Here is a 21973-nt window from a genome sequence, read left to right as displayed (position 1 = left end):
GCCTGGAAAAGCTGAGGCCGCTGAATTCAAATGATGCCCACCAGATCAAAACGACTCTTCGAGAGACAACAATTTAACCTTAACCTTCAGGAGGGATCCGGAATCGAAAAATACGGATGAGTATCGTTTTTTTTAGTGGGGAAGAGGGGGATCATTGACAAAACAATTGCTACTAGCTGGTGATCGATATTTCGATATTTTTTATAACTTTGGTAGGATAAAATTAAAAGAAAACTAACCTGAATCTTATTTCAAAGGTAAGGTAACAGATTTTTATTATTTTCAAATATTTAGTAAGTTTTCTATTACACATTTGTCGTTTCAAAATTTATACATAGATTACCTTTCAGATTTATCAGAACATAACACATCTTTATTAATATTAGGTATATTTTTCTTTTTTTCGATTTTTTTCCTATGAGACCGGTATGAAAAACGGAGGGTACGATCAGGCTTCAAACTAGAGTAGAGGTTCCGGATGATATGAAACTGTGATACAAAAGAAGTGAAGAAATTTCAAAGAACCGGCAGTGGCAATTCAAAAGAACCAGGATACTTATATCATAGAAGATGATTAACTCACTGCAGCATCGATCCCATCATTTCAAGTTATTCATGAACTCAGCTGGTACAAAATATTGGTGAGCCCTTTCCATTTTTATTTGTGTATCTGTGTTATTTTGAAACATTTTTTCGTTCATCAATCCTATTTGCCAAGTAGGATTTCCTTTAAACATAAATAACCCTTCCCTTACCTATCTGAAACAGCATCTTTATATGTAGGGTCGTATGAGTTCTCTGCACCTGAAAAGTTTATTTTGCTGTTTCAGACTATCCCAACATGATTACATTGATTTGACACAGTGTGCATTATAGTACCATACTAATCCTCAATAACAACCCTTGAAATGAGTATTGAATCCAGATACTCATTTTGGCATCTTGGGTTGGGCTTGATTATTAGTTTTACCATGTGTATCAGCCAATTCAAGTTGTGTGTAGTCACCCAATGCTATGGTATGCTATGCTATGCTATTTCCGAAAAGGAATTCATTTTAGAAACTCGATCAGATTTGATACTTGAAATATAAAATCCAAAAACTAAGAATTGAGAATTACATATTAAAGTTTAACAGCTTTTCAAACTCGAATCAGTATTGAGAATGAATAAAAATTTCAATTTTGGAAGTTTATTTGAAATATTATTCACAGGCAGAATCAGTTACCTACTATATTTACCTTCAGTTGAAACAGTTTCTTTTTAAATTAAATTGTATGTATTTAATAAAAGCAAACCTTTGAGTCTCTGAACACATTTCAAAAGTGCTGCTTGCAGCCAATATTTAACAAAACGCATAAATTTTGAACGATGTTTCAGTAACTGATATAATTCTTTTTTTCATGTTCTATTCAGAGTTGATTCACCTTTGATTTATTTTTATTAACTTTTTTTTTTAAACTTTAAAAGTATCCTTGAACTGATTTTATTAGTTAAGATGTGCTGTTTCTTATTTTTTGTCACGAATTTTTTATGAAGGCTACATAACCACATTATTACAGATTAATACTGGTCAAACTACTGATTTTTGCAGTAAACTACACTGTACAAGTACAAGTAGCACTGATGAATATTGTACAATATATTGAATTCATTCAATTTTCATTCTATTGGACTGAAGAATCGCATGTGACATAAAATGAGATTTTTAAATTTTCCAGATACATAAAATTCTGAAGACTGTCTGATGTCAAGAATTTATAAAATTTTACTAGTTGTCAGAAGCATAATTTTTGAAGATTTAAATTTTCGACTACATAAATTTTAGTTGAATTTTATCTCATACTACTGAGTTTGGAAAAGGATTAGCTAAATCTAGGGAATGTCATAAAAAAGCTTGATAATTTTAAGGAAATTTATTTCCCTTTCCATTGTTATTTTAAAATTAAAATTTTAAGTTTTTGGCTCTTCCGACTCAAAAGGTTGTCGACCACTGCTATGGGGGGACAAATTGAAATTTGCGAACGAATCGCGCGTCGCTAAAAACGCCTCATTAACGGACATCACATCTAAAGGATTATGACGTCATCGCCAAGACCTGCTTTGATGGGTTTTGTTATTCCCTACCTACGAAAGGTTTTAAACAAAGGGCTCGTCGGTCGACTCGGTTTCTTTCTCTGTTTGCCGTTGAACTGAACAGACGTTTGCTGCACTTAGATCAGAGTGAGGACTCCACCAGCAGCGTTGCCAGATTACAAACCGCTCATGTCCGTAGGTTTGACGAAAATTGAAAAATATACTAATTTTGGCAAAATGGAACTTGATGACCTTTTTTCTTATGGTCGTCAGGTAGAATTTTCGTTTATCCGCAGAATCCCGTAAATTTTTCCGATAATCCGTAGAAAATCCGTAGGAAATGCTGAATGTCCGTAGATTTTGAGCATCGATCCGTAGCTCCATTTCTATTTCCATTTCTTCTTTAAATCCGTAGATATACGGAGAAATCCGTAGATCTGACAACGCTGCCCACCAATGGTAATCCAACTCAGATATCGATTAGCAGTAGTTCAGTGGCAACCGTGGCGTAGAGCAACATTTACCAGTAGCAGTGACAGCGGGCAGCGATGACAGCCGCGAGCAGCGTAGACAGCCAGCTGCGGAGGCAAAAGTGGCTTTGGGATTCAATGGCGATGGACCCCAGTGGCAGGAATCCGCATCCTACATGTCATCGCATATCGCGTTGTCTGACAGGATATGTTGCATTGTCGAATTATGTTGCATGATCGGATTATGTCACATGGTCCGATTATGTCACATGGTCGATTATGTTGCATGGTTAGATTATGTTGCATGATCGATTACGTTGCATAGCCGATTTTGTTGCATGGTAAGATTATGTCACATGGTCGTTTATGTTGCATGGTCCGATTATGTCACATGGTCTAAGCGGGCGGCTGCTTTGGCTGACCTGGTACATGCCTCCTCAATTCCGACTTTCGCCTTTCTCCGATCATCGATCAACCTGGAGGATGATCGATGATCGGAGAAAGGCGAAAGTCGGAATTGAGCAGGCATGTACCATGTCAGCCAAAGCAGCCGCCCGCTTACGATATGCGGAGCTGGAAAAGGCCGTTAAACGAGCTTGTAGACGAGACAAGAGAGCCTGGACAAACTCCCTAGCCGAAGAGGGAGAAAGAGCCGCCGCCATTGGAGATATCCGATGATATTTCTCGCCGCCTTAGTGGTGCAAGGACTAATGCAAGAATGCCGCTGAAAAACCGAGCAGGTCAGCTGCTGACAGATCGAACAGATCAGCTCAAGCGTTGGACTGAGCATTTTGATCAATTTTCCGAGTTACAAATAGCAATGGCCAACAGAACCCGCAGCTCGAGGCGCCCACAGTAAGTCGCATTAATGGCGTCAACTCGGAAGCGCCCTCGCTGGCTGAAATAGAAGCGGCAATCAAGGACATGAAATCCAACAAAGCGCCTGGAATCGATTGCATTCCTGCTGAAATGCTCAAAGCCGACCCTGCCTTGTCAGCACAAATGTTGCACCGTCTTTTCGCTGACATTTGGGATACTGCATCATTCCCGGCCGACTGGATGCAGGATATCCTCGTAAAGGTCCCAAAGAAAGGAGACCTAACAGAGTGCGGTAACTGGCGTGGCATAACTTTGATCTGTACAACCCTCAAAGTACTCTGCAAAGTGATCCTGAACAGGATCCAGGAGAAAATCGACGCTACACTCCGACGGCAACAAGCCGGATTCCGATCCGGACGATCATGTGTGGACCACATCACAACGCTACGAATAATACTGGAACAAATCAACGAATTCCAGAACTCTCTTCTGCTGGTGTTCGTTGATTTCGAAAAAGCATTTGACCGACTGAACCACGAAAACATCTGGGCTGCTCTTAGACGACGAGGGGTCCCAGAGAAACTAGTCCATCTCATCGAAGCACAGTACGAGGCATTTTCGTGCAAGGTCTTGCACGACGGTGTCTTGTCCGAATAAATCCCGGTAACTGCTGGAGTGAGACAAGGATGTATTTTGTCGCCGCTGCTTTTTCTCATCGTAATGGATGAGATCTTGACTGGATCGATTGACTGTAGTCCAAACCGAGGATTACCGTGGAATCCTTCAACCATGGAGCAACTGAACAACCTTGACCTGGCAGACGATATTGTTTTGCTCGCCCAAACACAACAAGACATGCAGAGCAAACTCGACGACCTCACCGAAAGCTCCAAGGCAGCAGGTCTCAAAATCAATGTCGGAAAGACCAAGTCGATGGAAATCAATACAGAAAATCGTTCCAATTTTGTGGTAGCTGGACAACAGGTTGAGACAGTGGAGTGCTTCCAGTATCTTGGTAGCCAGATTACGCCTGATGGTGGTACCAAGAAGGAAATCGAAACCCGGATCAGAAAAGCCCGATTTGCGTTTGCGAGTCTCCGAAACATCTGGCGGTCACGCCAGATCTCTCTACGAACTAAGATCCGAATCTTCAACTCAAACGTCAAATCCGTATTGCTGTACGGGTGTGAAACTTGGTGCACATATGCGGTGACGACGCGAAAACTGCAAGTTTTTGTGAATCGCTGCCTGCGGAACATCATCCGCGCTTGGTGGCCTGGCAACTGGATCTCAAACGTTGAACTTCATCGCCGGTGTCATCAAAAGGCGCTAGAAATCGAGATTCGGGAACGTAAGTGGAGATGGATTGGGCACACGCTGCGAAGAGATGAAAACGAGATTTGCAGAGAGGCGCTTGACTGGAAGCCAGATGGGCATCGAAGAAGAGGCAGGCCCAAAAGCTCGTGGCGGCGAAGTCTAGCCGCTGAAATCCGCACAGTTGACGAGAACCTTGGCTGGCAGCAAGTGAAGACGCTGGCTCCGGATCGCCAGCAGAGGAGATTTTTTATCTCAGCCCTATGCGTCGGTCAATCGGCGCTGGACCCTTAGGTAGGTAGGTAGGAAGGTCCAAATACAGACCCCGTTCGTTTTTGGATACATTCGACTTTGGCAACATTCGATTTTGGCAACATCCGATTTTGGCACATGTGCCTAAATCGAACGGTTTTTAGAAGTGACATTATTTTTTAGTTTTCTCAATATAATTTAGAAAACACAAAAAATACATTTTTACCTTCAGTCATGGTGGTAGAAAACGACAACAAAAACAAAAGTTTTTTTTTAATTGTACAGTACTTAAAAATTACAAAAAAAAATCAAAAACAAAAACAAACAGATAACTAAAAATGACAAAATCAACTGAACAATTATGAAGAATGACAAAAACAGCAAAAATGACATAAAAAAAAGATTATAAACAAAACAAAAATAGTGCAAAATGCACCGAAAACATGAGAAAAAAAACTTTAAAAATTATAAAAATGGTCGGAAGATGACTCAAAATAACGTTAACAATAATAAAAATAGTTATTTTCAAAAATAAGAGAAAAAAAATTCAGAAAAAACACCGTTCGATTTTGGCAGCATTCGATTTCGGCAACAAATGTTTTTGGCATGTCACCAAAAACGAACGGGGTCTGTAGTACTCAAAATGGCGAAAAAAAGAAAAATTCAAAAAATTAAAAAACCAAATACAAACAAAAGACTAAAAATTACAAAAAAACAACTCAAAAATGATGAAGAATGACGAAAGCAGTGAATAAGACAAAAAAAAAAGATTATAAACAAAACAAGAATAGTGCAAAATGCATCAGAAACACGAGAAAAAATATTAAAAAAATAATAAAAATGGTCGAAAATAGACTAAAAATGATAGTTATTTTGAAAATTTTCCGATCCGATTCCGAACAAACATTTTTCCAATTCATGGAGTAGATCAGCAACCTAACTTCAGTTTAATATTTCCAGTTAAAATATTGATTCACTGTTCTTATATATTTGAATGTAAAATAATCCCACTCATTTATGTCAAAATATACAGTTACTTTAAATAAGGAAATATATAATATAAAGATTTTTGGAACATTTATTATTTTTTAACTTAAAAATTTTATTAAAAAAAAACTGTTGTTTTAGGAAAATTTAAAAAATAAAACAGTCTACATGTGCATAACAAACGATATGACGATGGAATTATCAGAAAATTTAAATGGGAATGGGAATTAGAATTTTGAAGAATTTATTTGGTTGATCAGAAATTTTAAAAAAAACATGGGATTCCAAAAAACTTCTACGTCTCAAGCCGTTCAAGGTTTTTTTTTTTTGAGTTTTCGATTTCATTGAAAGTTTTTTTTCATTCCTGAAATGTTCTGTGTTTAAATTTTTTCTCAATTTATTTTTCTTTTGCATTCCAAACATATATCGTTTTATTTTTTGGTTTTGTTATGTTTTTTTTCGTTTGAAGTCGTTTGAATATGACTTTTCTGTATCTTCTTTCTGTTCAAATTCTCAAATATTTCTTTACTGTTCTCATTCATTCGGTTTAATTTTTGGGTTGTAAACTGGGTAGAAACTTCCAAATTAATAAATAACGAACGTTCGTTCACTCTGCATAAGTTGTGGTGCGAACCACGAATGACCAACTATTGTGTTGTGATCAAGATTGCCAAACAAAATTCTGTGTTTATGAGAGAAAAAAATCTGACTTTTTGTGATTTTACCCAAAATTTCTGTAATTTTTTTTTATGCTATTTAATCTCATTGAAAATTCCTGATAAATTAGGTCCTTTTTATATATAAGTTAGGAAAAATCAATTAACATTAAAAATCTTAGCATACTAATTCAAAGTAATTTTGGAAATCCATTCAAAATTTAAAAAAATATGTGAAATGTGTGAATATTTCAAAAATCAGTGTTCTCTGACAACTTTGTTTTCGATAGGCTCAAACCCATCCGATTCTAACTTTTTAAAGTAGTTTTTCTGGCTGAACATTGTTCATGATAAAAAAGACCACAATTGTTTTATCAATAACAAAAAAGATTTGCTAAAATATGGGTGGTTAGAAAAATCGACCTTGTTATTCAAGATGATTATAATTCTATTCCGAATAATAATTTTTCATTTCTAAACACTATTTTGGTATGGTACGTTATGGCCACTTACTTTAGGCATTTGACCTCACGGATTGGTTTGGAGCAGTCTTTTAATACCTTCTAAATCGAATAATTAGAAATCTTATGTCTTTCAAACTTTACATTATACAGATCTCTAAAGCGTTTTACAAGCTCAAAATGGTTCTTGAACGATTGGAAGCGCTATAAAATAGCGTTTATGCTTATAACGTAAATATTTCGATAAATTTGAAAATTCTTCTACAAATAAATAGATTTACCCAGTGTCGAAATTCATAAGAAACCTGGATAATTAATTAAGTTGTTCTCGTACCTACCTTTATCGTTTCCGGAAAACAAAACTCCATTCGCGCTAACCCTGCCATCCGCGTTAACAACCAAGTGAACCAATTATGGACGCCTCGACGACGTCAGCCAGCTGCAGCTCAACGCGGGCGGCCAAATCTCCGAGCGCCTCGCCACGCCATTCACCTCGCCATTCACCCCGACATTCGCGCCGGCAGCTCAACAGCGAAATAAACATCACTGCCAATCCCGGCTATCAGGTGAGTGAACCATGAACATCCACAAGAAAAATCCACACCATTTCCCTCTAGGGCACGTGTTATTGACAGAAATGATTTTGCACCTGATGTTGGTTTTCATCCGCATTTCCCGCGTTGGCCACAATAAAACATGTATGTTTTTCCTTTCCCCCCGAATCCCGGATCTCTTTGGACAGGTGCTTCGCAATTCCCACTCGACGCTGGACCGAACGTGTTCCGACAGTGTGGTGTCTTTGAACTGCCACAAGTCCACCAGCGATTTGACGACGCAACCGAGCGATCCAACCGGAAGTGGGGGTGGAGGAGCTGCTCCAGGACGGAAGGGTCGGCGAAGGAGCAGCCACAAAGGTGGACTGTACATCCTGGCCAGCCGGAAGAATTCGCGAGATTCGATCAAGAGCGGTGCCTCCAACACGTCCGTATTCTCCAATGAGGACGTTGGCCCTCTGGCATTTCAGGCATCGGCCCGGGGAAGACAGCGGAGGACGTCCAACTTTTTGGAGCTACCGAGTAAGTTTTCTCACATCCGCCGATGAAATCGATCCAGTTCGAGGGGTTGCCCTAATTGATTGATTACCTAATTCGCAGTTCCGGACCATGCCCGGCCTCGGGTCTGCTCGCTTCCGGAACGACCGTACAATCCCCGGCAAAGCGACGATCTGTACCGGTTGCGGCATTTCTCCATCAGCAAGGGCACCGTGGTCAACTGTGGGGATTCGATAATTTCACGGCGGTCCCGGAGCAATACCAGCGTCAATTCAACAGCCAGTCGGTAAGTTGAGATTGTATGGTTTATCTCGATTTTTGTTTTGTTTTGCTTATAAAGTAAATGCCAAGGAGAGTATTGTAATGATCAAGCTAACGTTCATTAACGAAAAAAAGGATCATATTGTTTCTCCTTATTTTGACATTTCTGACAATTTTGACTTTTTTTACACTTCTCCATAATTTACATATTTTACGTTTTACTACATCTTTTACATTATATAGTTTAATTTTTATTTTTACATTTTGGACGATTCTGATAAATTTGACGGTTTTGATATGTTTGACAATTTATGACAGCTTGAACAAAACTCTATTTAATTTTTATTGATAAAGTCCTGCTACACCCACAAATCATACCCTTCTCCAATAATGAACTTTCTTGGAGGTGAAATTATCGGTATAAGATTTTATGCCGGACCGGCATTAACAAGCTTTCCAATAACTGGCATCGTTTTCTCAGCATAATCGCATTGCATATGTCTCAAAAAAAAAACCAAATATAACGTATTCCATATCCTATCAAAAGACAAAACAGGATGGAAACAATCAGCCGGCAAGAATATTGTCGAATGATGTATCGAGCGCTGTATATGTATGTGAACCGGCATTAGACAAAAAAAACATTCTTTGTTTCCAACCAATGACAAAAAACCACCAGCCAAGATGAGCTGTGCGTCTGTATGTAAACCGGCCAGCAAAAGAAAATAGTTTCTAGTTTCCCATTCCCATCCCATTCCCCTCCCATTCTGATTCCTTTCCCATTAAAGACAAAGGAGGAATAATAAAATACACCAGCCAAATGGCAGACGTCCAAAGCAGTGCGTTTTTTGGTAATCTGCGGTGGCAGAAGGACTATAACATTAAGCTTTCTTCTACTAAACGAATTTGATGGTGTACTGTGTAAGATATCGGACTGGCAAGCCGAAATAAGATGTTGTAATGAGTTCGATTCACATTTTTTTGGGTGAATTATCCAATTGAATAAAAATTCCTTAAAATGTTTTGCTTGTTTCGCTTGAATGTGGTGTAGTAGTCAAGCATAATTTTCCTTGGGAACTCGAGTCTTTATGCCAGTAGTGCTTTTCCGATCATATTGTCTTTGGCACACTACACTTTTAAGCGCATGTACGGCATAAAGATAGGCTTTGTACTTTTGCAGCCTCTTCTATGGGTGCACATAGGGCCTCCTTTTACTGTACATAAATGATCTACACATTAATTTAAAAATCTACCTCTGCATGGTTTACCCCTTCTTCTTGCCGATAACACAGTCCTTTCTTCTATCTTCGTAAAAAAATCTAAAACTCTCGGATATTGAAATAGAAAGAGTTATCAACATTAAATATCTAGGAATAATTCATCATGAAACTATTTTATGAAGCAATCCAATAAATTATTCGCACAAAAAAGATATCATCCTATGCACAGCAAAAAAAATTTCCTGTAAAATTACGCAAATGTCCTGTAACAAAAAGGAGCAGGACATTTACCGTAATTTTACAGGTCAAAAAAATATTATGTGACATTTAATTTTACGTGTACAATTTTTTTACAGGACATTTGCTGTAATAATAAATAAATATTCGTTAACTTTTAAGGAAAACAATTTAAAATTACAGGTTTTGTTAATTACAGGTTGATTCGTTTTAAAGGTTGCAGTTTCAGTGTAGCGGAATTCCATTGAGAGTCAAAGGAGGATTGATGAAGTTTTCAGTAAAGCTACCTAGTATGATTGTTGTGTGTACGTGTTAAAAATTTGGAGACAATCTGTCAAGTGGTGTTTGAAATGCCGCAATTTTTTGGGCAGAATCGAGAAAAACCAGGAAAGTTCCAGAGGAAACCCACACAGCAAAAATTATTTATCTTAACAAAAAGGAGCAGGAAATTTACCGTAATTTTACAGGTCGCATAAAAATTACATGTCATTTATTTATACGTGGAAAAATTATTTTACAGGCTGGTTTAAAATTACAGTACTGTAAAATTTTGGTTCATTGAATTGATTTTGCTTTGGATTTTTGTTTTTCGAATCTAATATTTTTTTTTTCGTTGAAAATAAATGCAACACCTGTAGCGTTCAATAAATTATTTAACTTAAAAAAATGGAAATCTAAAATTTTCTAACTACCTAAATTCGATCATAATTCCACAATTTCAAATCGTATTGATTGCTGGCGCTCTTGGGGTCGGAAACGAAGAGGAGCCGTCGTTACCGCCGGGCGACAGCTGGCAGAAATCGTACAAGCATCGAAAATCGAACCAACTTCCTACAAGTTGAATCAGTATATTTGATGTAGTGACAAAATAGTTGTCCCCTGAATGTGCGCATTTTTTTCCAAACGTTTAAACTCCTCTATGGCTGGCACGGCATCGATCACCGGATATTTTTTCGATCAGAAACCGAAGAACACACAGCAAAAATTATTTCTTGTAAAATTGCGCAAATGTCCTGTAACAAAAAGGAGCAGGACATTTAACGTTATTTTACAGGTCGAAAAAAAAATTACGTGACATTTAATTTTCAATATACAACATTTTCAGGACATTTGCTGTAATAATAAATGAATCTTCGTTAACTTTCAAGGAAAACAATTTAAAATTACAGGATGATTTATTTTAAAGGTTGCAGTTTCAGTGACACGTAACGTAAAAAAACGTCAAAAAAAATATCTGTTCCGTTGCCTTTTCTCACATCACCGGAGAAAAACAAGGGGGAGGGGGACGGAGTAATTGAAAAATTTCATGTCTAGAACTTGAAGAGGCTGATGATCTGTTGAAGCTGCAAGTCAGTCGGTGTTTCATAACGATGAAACTCCAAATGCGACACCACTTAAATAGGTCCCACAATGTTTATACTTTGATACATCTGAATGTAGAATCTTGCCATTACGAAAAGCTGTGGTTGAATGATAAAAAATTTCGAAGACCGTTTAAATTCCTGTCATGCATTTTCATCATTGTCGCAATCGGTTCTCAGAATTAGTTTTACTTCCATGGAATTTTTGTCTGCAAATTTCAATTTGTACTCAATATAAATAGCGTTTAGATTTTCTATTTTTTCCCTTTTTTCTCAGGGATTTGGAACTAAGTTTTTTTTCAGTGAACATTTACCGAAATTCGTCTGATATCATCTGTCAAGATATTGACAGTTGTCAACGTGACAGCTCGTTTAATTACCGAACAACCCGAACAACTCAAAAAGCACGGTTATATGTATATACCGAACAGTTGTTAGAATTTACCGAAATATTGATAAATATTACTGATATATCTACAATTATTACTAAAATATCTGCTGCTTTTACCTGAACACAGTGATTTTTAACGAAAAACTGTAAAAGTTCGGTAATAATAACCTAACAACCGATAGATTTTTCCAAAATAACTGTAAATAATAACTGAAATGCCGGTAAACGTAACCAAAATGTAAGAAATGTTTACCGAAAATCTGTTAAAATTTCAGTAATTTTCACCGAACATCCGGTAGTTTTTACCGGGAAGTCGATAATTTTTACTAAAATAGATGTATTTTGGAAGTGTATTTCTGTGATTTTTTCACCTTTTTTGGACTGCAACTTGCTTGCCTCTGCTATCTACAAAACAGGGGAATGTTTTGTTAAAAATCAAATAAAAATAATAAAGAATTACTTACATGTCCTGATGCTGAGTTTACTTCTACGCCTACAATATCGGGATGATTTGGGATTCACAACCGAATATTTCGGAAAAAAAATTCGCAATCTCGAAGAAAATCCTAGCTATCAATCCGTTTGAGCCATTTTCTATTCTAATAAACATTTTATCACGCGAAAGAGAAAGAAATATCCCACCAGAAAGAGAGCACTTTTGCCCTCCTCACTCAACGTTAGAGAAAATTTTGACGTTCAAGTTTTCAGCAAATACTTTATAGTTTTTTTTGTGTGTTTTTACCGATGGCATGACGGCATGGACCTATTTCGGAAAAATAGGTCAAAATTGGGTGTACACTAATTTTTGGGAGTCACTGTACATCACATACAGTTAAAATAGACACTGTGTTGTAAAAAATATGGACTGCGACAGATTTTTTGTATTGTAAAATTTTCAGAATCTGCTTCTTGTGTCAACATTCTTACCACTTTTATCCAACACAACTAAACTTGCACTTAGAAGTGGTAGGTGAGAAATGAGATGCAGAATATGCAGAAAATAGATAAAGTTTTTACATAAATAAAATGAAATCAAATTTGAGATATTATCGGAGACGGCTTTCATTAATTGTGCACATTTTGTTTGAAAAAGGGTTGTTATGTTGGGGTTGAAAAATGCAAAAATTTATTCTAGGAAATAAAATATAATGCCATGGAAGCGAACGCTTGTTTGCATCATAAGTCCGTGTTAGAGGTGGATGCCGTTCAATTATCAAAAAAAGAGTAGAGGTTTAAATTTAAAAAATTGTACAAATATTAAGTTCGGTTGGAAAAATTGTTTTTATGTTGTGTTTGTCGCACGATTGTTTATCGATTGCTAACAAGAGCTTATCGCATGCTAAGATTTTTTTTTCCGGTGGGTATTTTCTAATGGCACTTTCTGGAAAACCGATGAAGTTTTGAGGAATGGAGCGGCACTGAGATAAGTATACTTTATAACAAGTCTATGCATAACACTTTTTTTTAAACATATTTTTGAGATGCCAGATATAATTTTTTATTCAATGGGTCTGACTATCTAAATTGACAGGAAATCAAAAAGTAAAATACTTTTGTATGTGACTGAATATCTCAAAAAACCTTTCGAATTTTCAAATACCTCGAAAGGTTTTGTGTTCTATTGTTATTATTATTATTATTATTATTATTATTTCATTTTTCTTTGCAAGAGCGAGTACAGGCGCTTGGTCGACGACCAGAAATGATGGAACACAGAAATCTTAAACAAAATTTAGAGTTAAATAAAAAGGAATTCCATTTTTTAAATATTTCATACACACTTATGTTTTGCCATGTTTTGGCCGTCTCTGCGTTCTCTGCTCCACAGTGGGCCCGCCGGTTTATGTTTTCTTTTAGGTCAACATAATGCAAAACATAAACAAAGACAAGAAGAATAATAACAATCTTCATTATTCACCGGGAACAGACATACGTTCTGGATGTGAAAGTACGATTAGTGATTTGTGATTAGTGAAATAAAATGAAATAAAAGTTGAATTCAGCAACACTGAAGAAAAAAGTAATAAAATAAATTTCTATTGCAACGGTTATTACTTTGGTTACTCTAAAGAATTATTCTGAAATGGTACAGCTACGAATGCGTGTATCTCAAAAACCATTCGTTGGATCGAAATACTTTCATGAAGGAAATGAAGGTAATCCTATTATGATTCATGAAAAAAATTGAAAAAAAAAAATCTTTTTCTGTATAAAATTTCTACTTTATTCTTGGCATCTCCCATCTGTATTTAAGGTGGCTGTTTCCTCGTCCTTCAATTTATGCTACTTATACAGCTGTTTAGAAATTAACAAAACTTGATTATTTTTAACCAACTTAAAAGCGTTTTTAATCGAATGTCTGCTCGCAAAGTCTGACAATAACGAAGTTAAACTACCATGAGATTGAACTTAAAGTATGATCGGTTAGTATAGTATAAATTGTAGGTTGCGAAGAATACATACAAGTTTTCTCTTTTTAGGCTATTAAAAACAGCGAAAACCAAAGTTTTCGTTTTGAAAATTGTTGTTTTTTTTCACATGAGCAGAATCTTAGCAAATCATTATATTTTTTTCAAAGCAACCAGCAAATATATACTTTAATACGCTAGGGGCCAAGGTGGGTATATATTCAGGAGGTGTTCCCGAATAACGAATTCCCGATTCAGCCATTTTGGCTATGTAGGCTATGCAACTATACGGAACTCATGAAGTTTGTTTACCAACAAACCACAGAAAAGCTGAGCAAAAAATGAACAAACTCATTGAGAGCCCCGCTCACTCCTCGCCTACTTACTGTGAAAGTCGGAGAACCTAGTGTATCTAAGAACCTTGCTAGGGGCCTTGTCAAGAGCAGGCATGACATAGAGTTCAAACACTGGAATGTTTTTGAAAGAGGGTTTTCCATAAGTTTTGTCGTCCATCGGAAATCATCTGTTTTATAGACTCGGTACCGGCTATACAGCTTACGATCTATCAAAAATTTGTTGTTTGAGGTTAGGTTTGAATGACTCATAACTAGGTAACACTTTCAGCTTATCGAAAAAAAAATTGTTGGACATTTGTTGGTTTTTTGCTTACTCAAAATTAAAAATTCTGGTATAAGACTTGACTTCCCTGATGGCCCTTAACCGTAGATGCTGATCATGTGCATCACTCCAACGCTTGATTTGAACTTTGTGGACATTTTTGACAATGTTTGCATACTTTTTCACCTCTAACGCACAGAATTTTTTCAATTAATCGACGGTTTTGCCAGCTATCGATTTGATAATGACGAATTTTGAAGGAAACTGTGCAATTTTTTTTCTTTTTCTGTTTCATCGTAAATGTCTCAAAAACGCGTGAATTTAAAATTTTGAAAAAAATAGGTCAGATAGTACTTTTTGCAGGCAGCAAAATGCTGTCAATACTTCGAATGTTCGATAACTAGTAAATGAGCTATAAACAAAAGAAAATGTCTCATTGAGGAATCAAAGCAGTCAGCGACAAAGTTGGACTTTTTTTTTTAAACTCGTCAAATTGATCGAAAACAATCCAAATAATTTGAAATTTTCTAAAGAAGATGAAAATTTGTCGACGCTCCAGTGTTAAAAGCTGATAACGGATAGCTACCATACTGAGCAAGGTGGAATCTGGACCATCGTAAAAAATACTCGTGGAGGAGAAAGAAGACGAATTTAGGTCCTGGCCGGAAGACAAGCCAGAGCCATGTGTTTTGGTGATCAAAAATGACGCAGCAAAGTGAACACAGCCGTTCCAGAAGAAATTTTGATGGTTTCCCAAAAATAATGGATCAAGAAAATACGGAATACTCAGAAGTTTTCTGCCAGCAATTTGAATTCTGGTCTCTGGATGCTTGGTGAGATCAAATCATTTTGAAAACATTTACATACAACATTGCCCAATACCAATTCTCCACACTGTGATCATAAGCATATACGCATATTTTGTCATGGTCAGTGGCATGATGCATGGAGAAGCTGGCCCTTTAAGACTTCACTTTTTGGCCGACGCCAAAGTTAGCGTGCCAATCGTTTTCCTAATTACACAGTAGGAAATTTCCCACCTAACTTTTACAACCCTGTTTCTTGTAGGGCTATTCCGGGTAGATGAAATTAAAAATATCTAGAATTCGATGTATTTAAAATCGAATTAAAAAATTGGATTTAAAAATGTGTCATCTAGTGACAAATAGAATAGCTTTAAATTCAGAGCTATGTATCATCATTTTACGATAAGCATTTTGAACTGATGAACTTTTTTTAAGAGATGGTTTTGTTAATATAATTTTTTTTTAAATGAATCGAATTAAACGGTTGTTTTGATTTATTATTCATTCAGTCATCATAGCTAAACTTGTTGCAATTCAGGATAGATTATTAACATTTTTACAAATATATGTTGGGGAAAGATACTAGGAATGTTCATGAAAAACAGGCAATTGGTGATAGTAGTTATTTTTTTGTGGTGATTACATTTGGCAATGTCATGCTCCCTCATTAATTGAAAGCTTCGAATAAGATCAAATAGGAGTAAGGAATATATTTTTTATGGTTCACCGTAATACTTGTCAAAAGTGTCTCCCAAATAATTCCTTTTACCCAGTCCCAACCAAAATTAATTTGCTAGGATGCATAAAATAAATCTTTCATCCCTTTCTATCTTTTCAATCTATCCATTGACTACTAGGACGTGGGCGGCGCCGTTATTGACGTTCAAAGAGAAAGCATCACTTTTGTGCAGTGTGAATGAGCTGCTAATCCCAAGCACCATTCATTTGACCTCTGAACAAAATTGATGGCCTCGGTCAATCATTGAGTAGCAACCATTGGCGATGTGCAACTTGTTCTACTGAGCCACACCAGCGATCGTGGAACTCGAAGTGATTGTAATCATAAATTGATTTTTGAGTAAGTAATGCATTTTCTATGCATTTGGGATTTTACGTTTTAAGGTGGATGTGAGTAGTTAGTCAAGCTAAGCTAAGCTATGCTATAAACAAAAGAAAATGTCTCATTTCTAAAAGAACTAGGCTTCTATTTAAAAAAAAATTGCGACAGTGTCAATGTTTGACAGCTTCCTGACTAATTGATTCTTTCAAATTGTTGAACAAAACTCAAAAAGTGAAGATGTACTTTGAGTAATTATCGAATCTATCTCGTAAAATCTTGATAACTTCCATTGAAATGAAGCTAGCTGTGTAAAGATCGTCTTAGCATAACAGATTACATCCAGAAAGCAATCAATGATTTCCTTCGAACTTGACTCCTTTAGCTAATTCTGATTCAGACACCGTTTTTCCGAAAATCTTGTGAAATAACGAATTCCGAATAAGAATTCGTAACCACATTCAAATTCAACGGCAAACATTAATTGCCTTCTAGATCTAATACTTCAGCTATTTTCAGAATTCATCATGAAGCGATGAAAATAAACTTTCTGTTAAACACAAACGATTGAATTTTCTTTCTAAGGAAAAGCGTCTACCGAAATAAGACTTTTCTATTGTAGCCCTCAGAATTTCTTCAAAAGAATTACTCATCAAGAAGTTCCATTGAAAAACCATTCCTCCGAAATACTTTTTCATGGATCCGTTAGCCTTACAAACTTTGATCAATTCTTATCCAGATATGATTGTAACGATTTAGTAATTTGATATTCATTTCGTTGTTCATGTGAAACTAAACAGTCGTTCAATGTACAATGTGTCAAATTTCACGAGTGACAGGAAAATCCGAAACAACTTCCGGGATCCGTAATAAATTTACCCAGCATATTATCATTTCATTACCATTTATCTTCCACACGCCCAATCTTTCCGCAAACGTCCGCTACTCACATCCAGCAGCCAGGATTGATTTAGGCACCCAAATTCGTTCCAAATAAACTCAATCAAAACTCAATTCCCAACCATCCATTCATTCATGACCCTCGTTTGGATTTGTGGGTGAAAAAATGAAAATCTCACCCAACAACTTGGAAGGGGTAGCAAAACATAGAAAAAAATGAAAACCGGATTTAGCAATAAATCACACTCATGATGATGAAATGCCAGCAGCTTTTTCTCGTACCGATAAAGCGATAAACGATTCCTATTACATTAGCAATTTCTTTTTGGTGCCTGTTTTTTCCCGCTCACATTCGTCAATCCCATCTCATCTTGGGCGATGGGGCCCTTATCAATTTATCATCTCTCTTCATAATTGATAAACTTTTATCAAAGCTCCTCTTAGCTAGAAGAATGTGAGATAGGGTGAATGGGAAAAGGAAGCCTCTAGAAACAACAACAAATCGGTAGAAACGCGGCAACCGAACCTTGAACGAATTTCAATCCAGCTGATGGAACTGGCTTGAAGGACGAAGAAAATCACTGCTCCAGCCACCAATGCAACGGGAAAATCACAATCAGTGTACGTGCGCGAATTTTCCGACGGAGCTGGCAATTATTTAATTAACCTTTTCCGCCACATACTACATTCACATATTTCCACAAACCTCCCCGGAGTTCGGAGCACGCAATCTTGTGGCTTCTCGGAAAGAGTTTTCCTTTTAAATCTCTTCCTTTCCTACTAAAGAGTAATCTAGTTTAGACAAAGTGAAGCTTGTATATTAATATTTTAAGGTCGGTAATTGATTTTAAACAATTTCGATCGATCGAGTTCTTACCTTACATAGTAATAGTTTAAGTGGAAAATTATTTTAAAGTTGAAGGAAATTTCTTTCGTCTCAGAGCACCATCCTTGGCTGCTCACGTCAGTTTGATTCATTACCATCTCCCGCTTGGCAAACTAGCGAATCGTGTGCAAATCCTCTGTCTCATTTACCGTCTTTTTACCATCTTACAGTGCCAGCGAGCGGTCGCCCTTCGATGGATCCTGCTGCGGGGGTGGTTACGCTACGGTGGATTCCCTGCCCTCGTCCCCGGTTGCCGACGAGGATGACAGCGAACCCATCACCACGAGGTAAGAAGGGAAAAACGTTAGCCCGTTCCGTTTGTGTAGCACTTGTATCTCTTAGCGTAGCGTAGCGCACGGATGAAAGCGATTCATCGTCTCCAGAAGAAAGCAGTTGCTTTGCTTTCGGCGGCACATTGGGTCACAAGCTTCCATATAGACTTTAAGTTTTGGTAAACTACTCTTATCATTACTTCAATGAACTAAAATCTGTGAGTTTATTTTTTTTTAAGAAGGATTTAGTCTATCTAAAGAAGGATAAAGTGATCTTGCTTTTGTTTTTGAATTAATCAATTATTAGGGTAAATGTTCCATGGAAAATCACTAAACCAAGAATTTAATCCTACAAAAATTCTCTGGAAGCCCAATGCGAAGCTCTATTATTTAGAACGAGCACCGAAGATGACGCCAGGTACGCCAATACCACGCCACTTCGCTTACCGTCCATGGCCCAACAGTCCTGTTCAGCACCGAAGATAGTGCCGGATTGATCTATCAAAATCAAACCGATCTTCTCACCTACATACTTACCTATCTAAGGGTCCGGCGCCGATTGACCGACGCATAGGACTGAGATAAAAGATCTCATCTGCTGGCGATCCGGAGCCAGCGTCTTCACTCGCTGCCAGCCAAGGTTCTCGTCAACTGTGCGGATTTCAGCGGCTAGACTACGCCGCCACGAGCTTCTGGGCCCGCCTCTTCTTCGATGCCCATCTGGATTCCAGTCAAGCGCCTCTCTGCAAATCTCGTTTTCATCTCTTCGCAGCGTGTGCCCAATCCATCTCCACTTACGTTCCCGAATCTCAATTTCTAGCGCGGATGATGCGCGGATGATGTTCCGCAAGCAGCAATTCACAAAAACTTGCAGTTTTCGCGTCGTCACCGCATATGTGCACCAAGTTTCGCACCCGTACAACAATCCGGATTTGATGTTTGAGTTGAAGATTCGTATTTCAGTTCGTAGAGAGATCTGCCGTGAGCGCCAGATGTTTCGGAGACTCACAAACGCAAATCGGGCTTTTCTGATTCGGGTTTCGATGTCTTTCTTGGCGTAATCTGGCTACCAAGATAGTGGAAGCATTCCACTTTCTCAACCTGTTGTCCAGCTACCACAAAATTGGAACGATTGTGTTGATTTCCATCGACTTGGTCTTTCTGACATTGACTTTGAGACCTGCTGCCTTGGAGCTTTCCGTGAGGTCGTAGAGTTTGCTCTGCATATTTTGTTGTTTTTGAGCGAGCAAAACAATATCGCCAGCCAGGTCAAGTGGGTCAAGGTCGTTCAGTTGCTCCATTTTTGAAGGAGTCTACGGCAATCCTCGGTTCGGTGCACAGTCGATCGAGCCAGTCAGCATCTCATCCATTACGATTAGAAAAAGTAGCGGTGATAAGATACATCCTTGTCTCACTCCAGCAGTTGCCGGGATTGGATCGGACAAGACACAGACGTGCAAGACCTTGCACGAAAATGGCTCGTATTGTGCCTCGATAAGATGGACTAGTTGCTCTGGGACTCCTCGTCGCCTTATAGCCGACCAGATGTTTTCATGGTTAAGTCGGTCTAATGTTTTGTGAAATTCACGAACACCAGCAGAAGAGAGTCCTGGAATTCGTTGATTTGTCCCAGTATTATTCGTAGCGTTGTGATGTGGTCCACACATGATCGTCCGGATCGGAATCCAGCTTGTTGCCGTTGAAGGGGAGCGTCTATTTTCTCCTGGATCCTGTTCGTGATCGCTTTGCAGAGTACTTTGAGGGTTGTACAGATCAACGTTATGCCTCGCCAGTTACCGCACTCTGTCAGGTCTCCTTTCTTCGGGAGATTAACGAAGGTACCCTGCATCCAGTCAGCCGGGAATGTTGCAGTATCCCAGATGTTAGCGAAAAGACGGTGCAACATTTGTGCTGACAGGGCAGGGTCGGCTTTCAGCATTTCAGCAGGGATGTAATCGATCCCAGGTGCTTTGTTGGATTTCATGTTTTTGATTACCGCTTCAATTTCAAGCGAGGGCACTTCCGAGTTGACGCCATTTATGCGGCTTACTATTGGCGCTTCGAGCTGCGGGTTCTGTTGGTCATCGCTATTCGTGACTCGGAAGAGTTGTTCGAAGTGCTCAGTCCATCGTTGGAGCTGATCTGTTCGATCGACAGCAGGTAAAAATTCGCCATTTTGCTCTCGCCATCGACATCATCTAATATTTGGACCCTATATTTAGGACTTCGCTGTTTTGGATGAAATTTCAATCCACCGCTGAGTCGTCGCCGTTCAATCGGATTCATTACGAACCCACAAAAAGAATCCGCCCTTAAACCGTTGCCGCTTTGGAGGTTACGTTCGCCGCTACAAGAAAGGCAACCCCATTGCTATCGGATTTAAACCAGCCGTTTTGGTTTCGCCGCATCATTCCGTCGCTAGTTCGGGTGAGTTCTCACTTGTGAACTTGATTCGGCCAACAACTCTTCCGTGCCTGGTTCAGCACCCAAGGTGGGGCCAGGTACACTGCGACTTACCCTGCGACAGCCTCGCCTTCCGACATCTTCGTGCCTGGTTCAGCACCCAAGGTGGGGCCAGGTACACTTAGCTTACCCTGCGACAGCCTCGCCTTTCGACATCTCTCGACATCATCCAAGGTGGGGCTAGGTACACTGCGACTTACCCGTCAACTGCTCCGCATCTGCCGCTGGTCGCTAACCTAGAACGCCGCCAGCTACTTCGTCGCGTCGACGCCGTTGGACAGAGTTCGACCTCACCAAACCCAAGGTCGGACCAACCAAGGACCAGTGGTAGCCGTAACACAGGTCAGATATCTACCCATTGTTGTTTTATTTGAAGTGGTGGAATTAAGCTTGGATTGTGTTTCCCAATAAAATTAAGTTTAAGCTAGAAGGTGGAGTTGTTTCTTCCTCCGGAAATTCTCTGCATTTTGCATTTTATCAGTAAGCTTGCCGACCCTAGGGATTGTTTAGGGAATCTCTGGGACGCCTGCCGACTGACTAGTGGCTAGAATCCGGGTGAACCCATCGCTGACAACGCGCCAAGCATTGGCGTCCTCACACATCCTCCGCACGATGTTGTCGGCTGTCGTGTCTGGTCCGCAGACGGCAAGCATGTTAGCACGCACCTCTTCGAACCTTGGACGGTTGAACACTACGTGCTTTGGTGTCTTTTCTATGTCTCCGCAGGTTAGACAAGATGGTGAAGCCACGTGTCCAAACCAATGGTGGTACTGCATGAAACATCCGTGACCAGTCAGGAACTGTGTCATGCAAAAGTCCACCTCTCCATGTCTTCGATCCATCCAGGATTCGACATTAGGGATCAAGCGATGGGTCCACCGGCCACGTTCCGAGCTGTCCCACTGGTGCTGCCAGTTGGACAGCAAGGTCTCTCTGGCATGTTTCCGCACGTCGGGCATGTGCCTGTGCTCGTAGCAGAAGGTATCTTCCTCTAGCAAGACCGAAATG

At 38.7% G+C, this 21973-nt stretch overlaps 1 protein-coding gene across 1 annotated transcript in view; it reads left to right on the top strand.

The window, feature by feature from the left end:
• LOC129758051 (uncharacterized) overlaps positions 1-21973 on the top strand; it is a 159116-nt gene that overhangs the window by 76422 nt on the left and 60721 nt on the right. The window contains exons 4-7 of the mRNA XM_055755479.1: positions 7437-7599; positions 7776-8109; positions 8188-8371; positions 18401-18517. Coding sequence (XP_055611454.1) covers positions 7437-7599; positions 7776-8109; positions 8188-8371; positions 18401-18517 — 798 coding nt within the window. The remainder of the gene's footprint in view (positions 1-7436; positions 7600-7775; positions 8110-8187; positions 8372-18400; positions 18518-21973) is intronic.

This window comes from Uranotaenia lowii, chromosome 3, assembly GCF_029784155.1.
Source record: "Uranotaenia lowii strain MFRU-FL chromosome 3, ASM2978415v1, whole genome shotgun sequence".
Classification (NCBI taxonomy): domain Eukaryota; kingdom Metazoa; phylum Arthropoda; class Insecta; order Diptera; family Culicidae; genus Uranotaenia; species Uranotaenia lowii.
Note: the sequence above shows the minus strand (reverse complement) of the source record. Positions and strands in the feature narration are given on the sequence as shown.